This window comes from Penaeus monodon, chromosome 34 (assembly GCF_015228065.2).
Source record: "Penaeus monodon isolate SGIC_2016 chromosome 34, NSTDA_Pmon_1, whole genome shotgun sequence".
Taxonomy (NCBI): Eukaryota; Metazoa; Arthropoda; class Malacostraca; order Decapoda; family Penaeidae; genus Penaeus; species Penaeus monodon.
In genome coordinates this window covers 19,462,417-19,462,751 of record NC_051419.1, presented here as the reverse complement: position 1 = coordinate 19,462,751, position 335 = coordinate 19,462,417, and the positions used below count along the sequence as shown (strand labels likewise).

The following is a 335-nucleotide window of genomic DNA, read 5'->3' as shown; positions in this document are numbered from 1 at the left end:
TTTTGCTAAAAGTTTTAACAATAACCATTTCAGTATTTCCTTGCCAAAGACCGCAAGAAACTTTTATACATTTTTCGTAACGAAAAAATACCAAGCAGTTAACAAGACATTCTATATACACTAAAACACATAATATTACATTTTTTTTTATGTTATACACACGAAGTATTGCAGTGAATTATATCTCTTTATAGGTTATTCGGGACGCCTCGCAGAAGAAGAAGCACCACACGGTTCACCCGGAGCCGATTGATGGACATTTCGACCTTGTGAAAGACCTGTTCGTGCCACCTACACAGGTACTGCTGCCTCACCTAGGTCTTGGCGTGGAGCTG

The 335-nt window shown here is 39.1% G+C and overlaps 1 protein-coding gene across 1 annotated transcript in view; it reads left to right on the top strand.

Annotated features, from left to right (window-relative positions):
- The window catches only part of LOC119594630 (follistatin-related protein 5-like), a gene marked incomplete at both ends in the record, with an annotated part of 70,881 nt that overhangs the window by 67,022 nt on the left and 3,524 nt on the right, over positions 1–335 (top strand). The window contains 1 exon segment of the mRNA XM_037943680.1: positions 195–299. Coding sequence (XP_037799608.1) covers positions 195–299 — 105 coding nt within the window.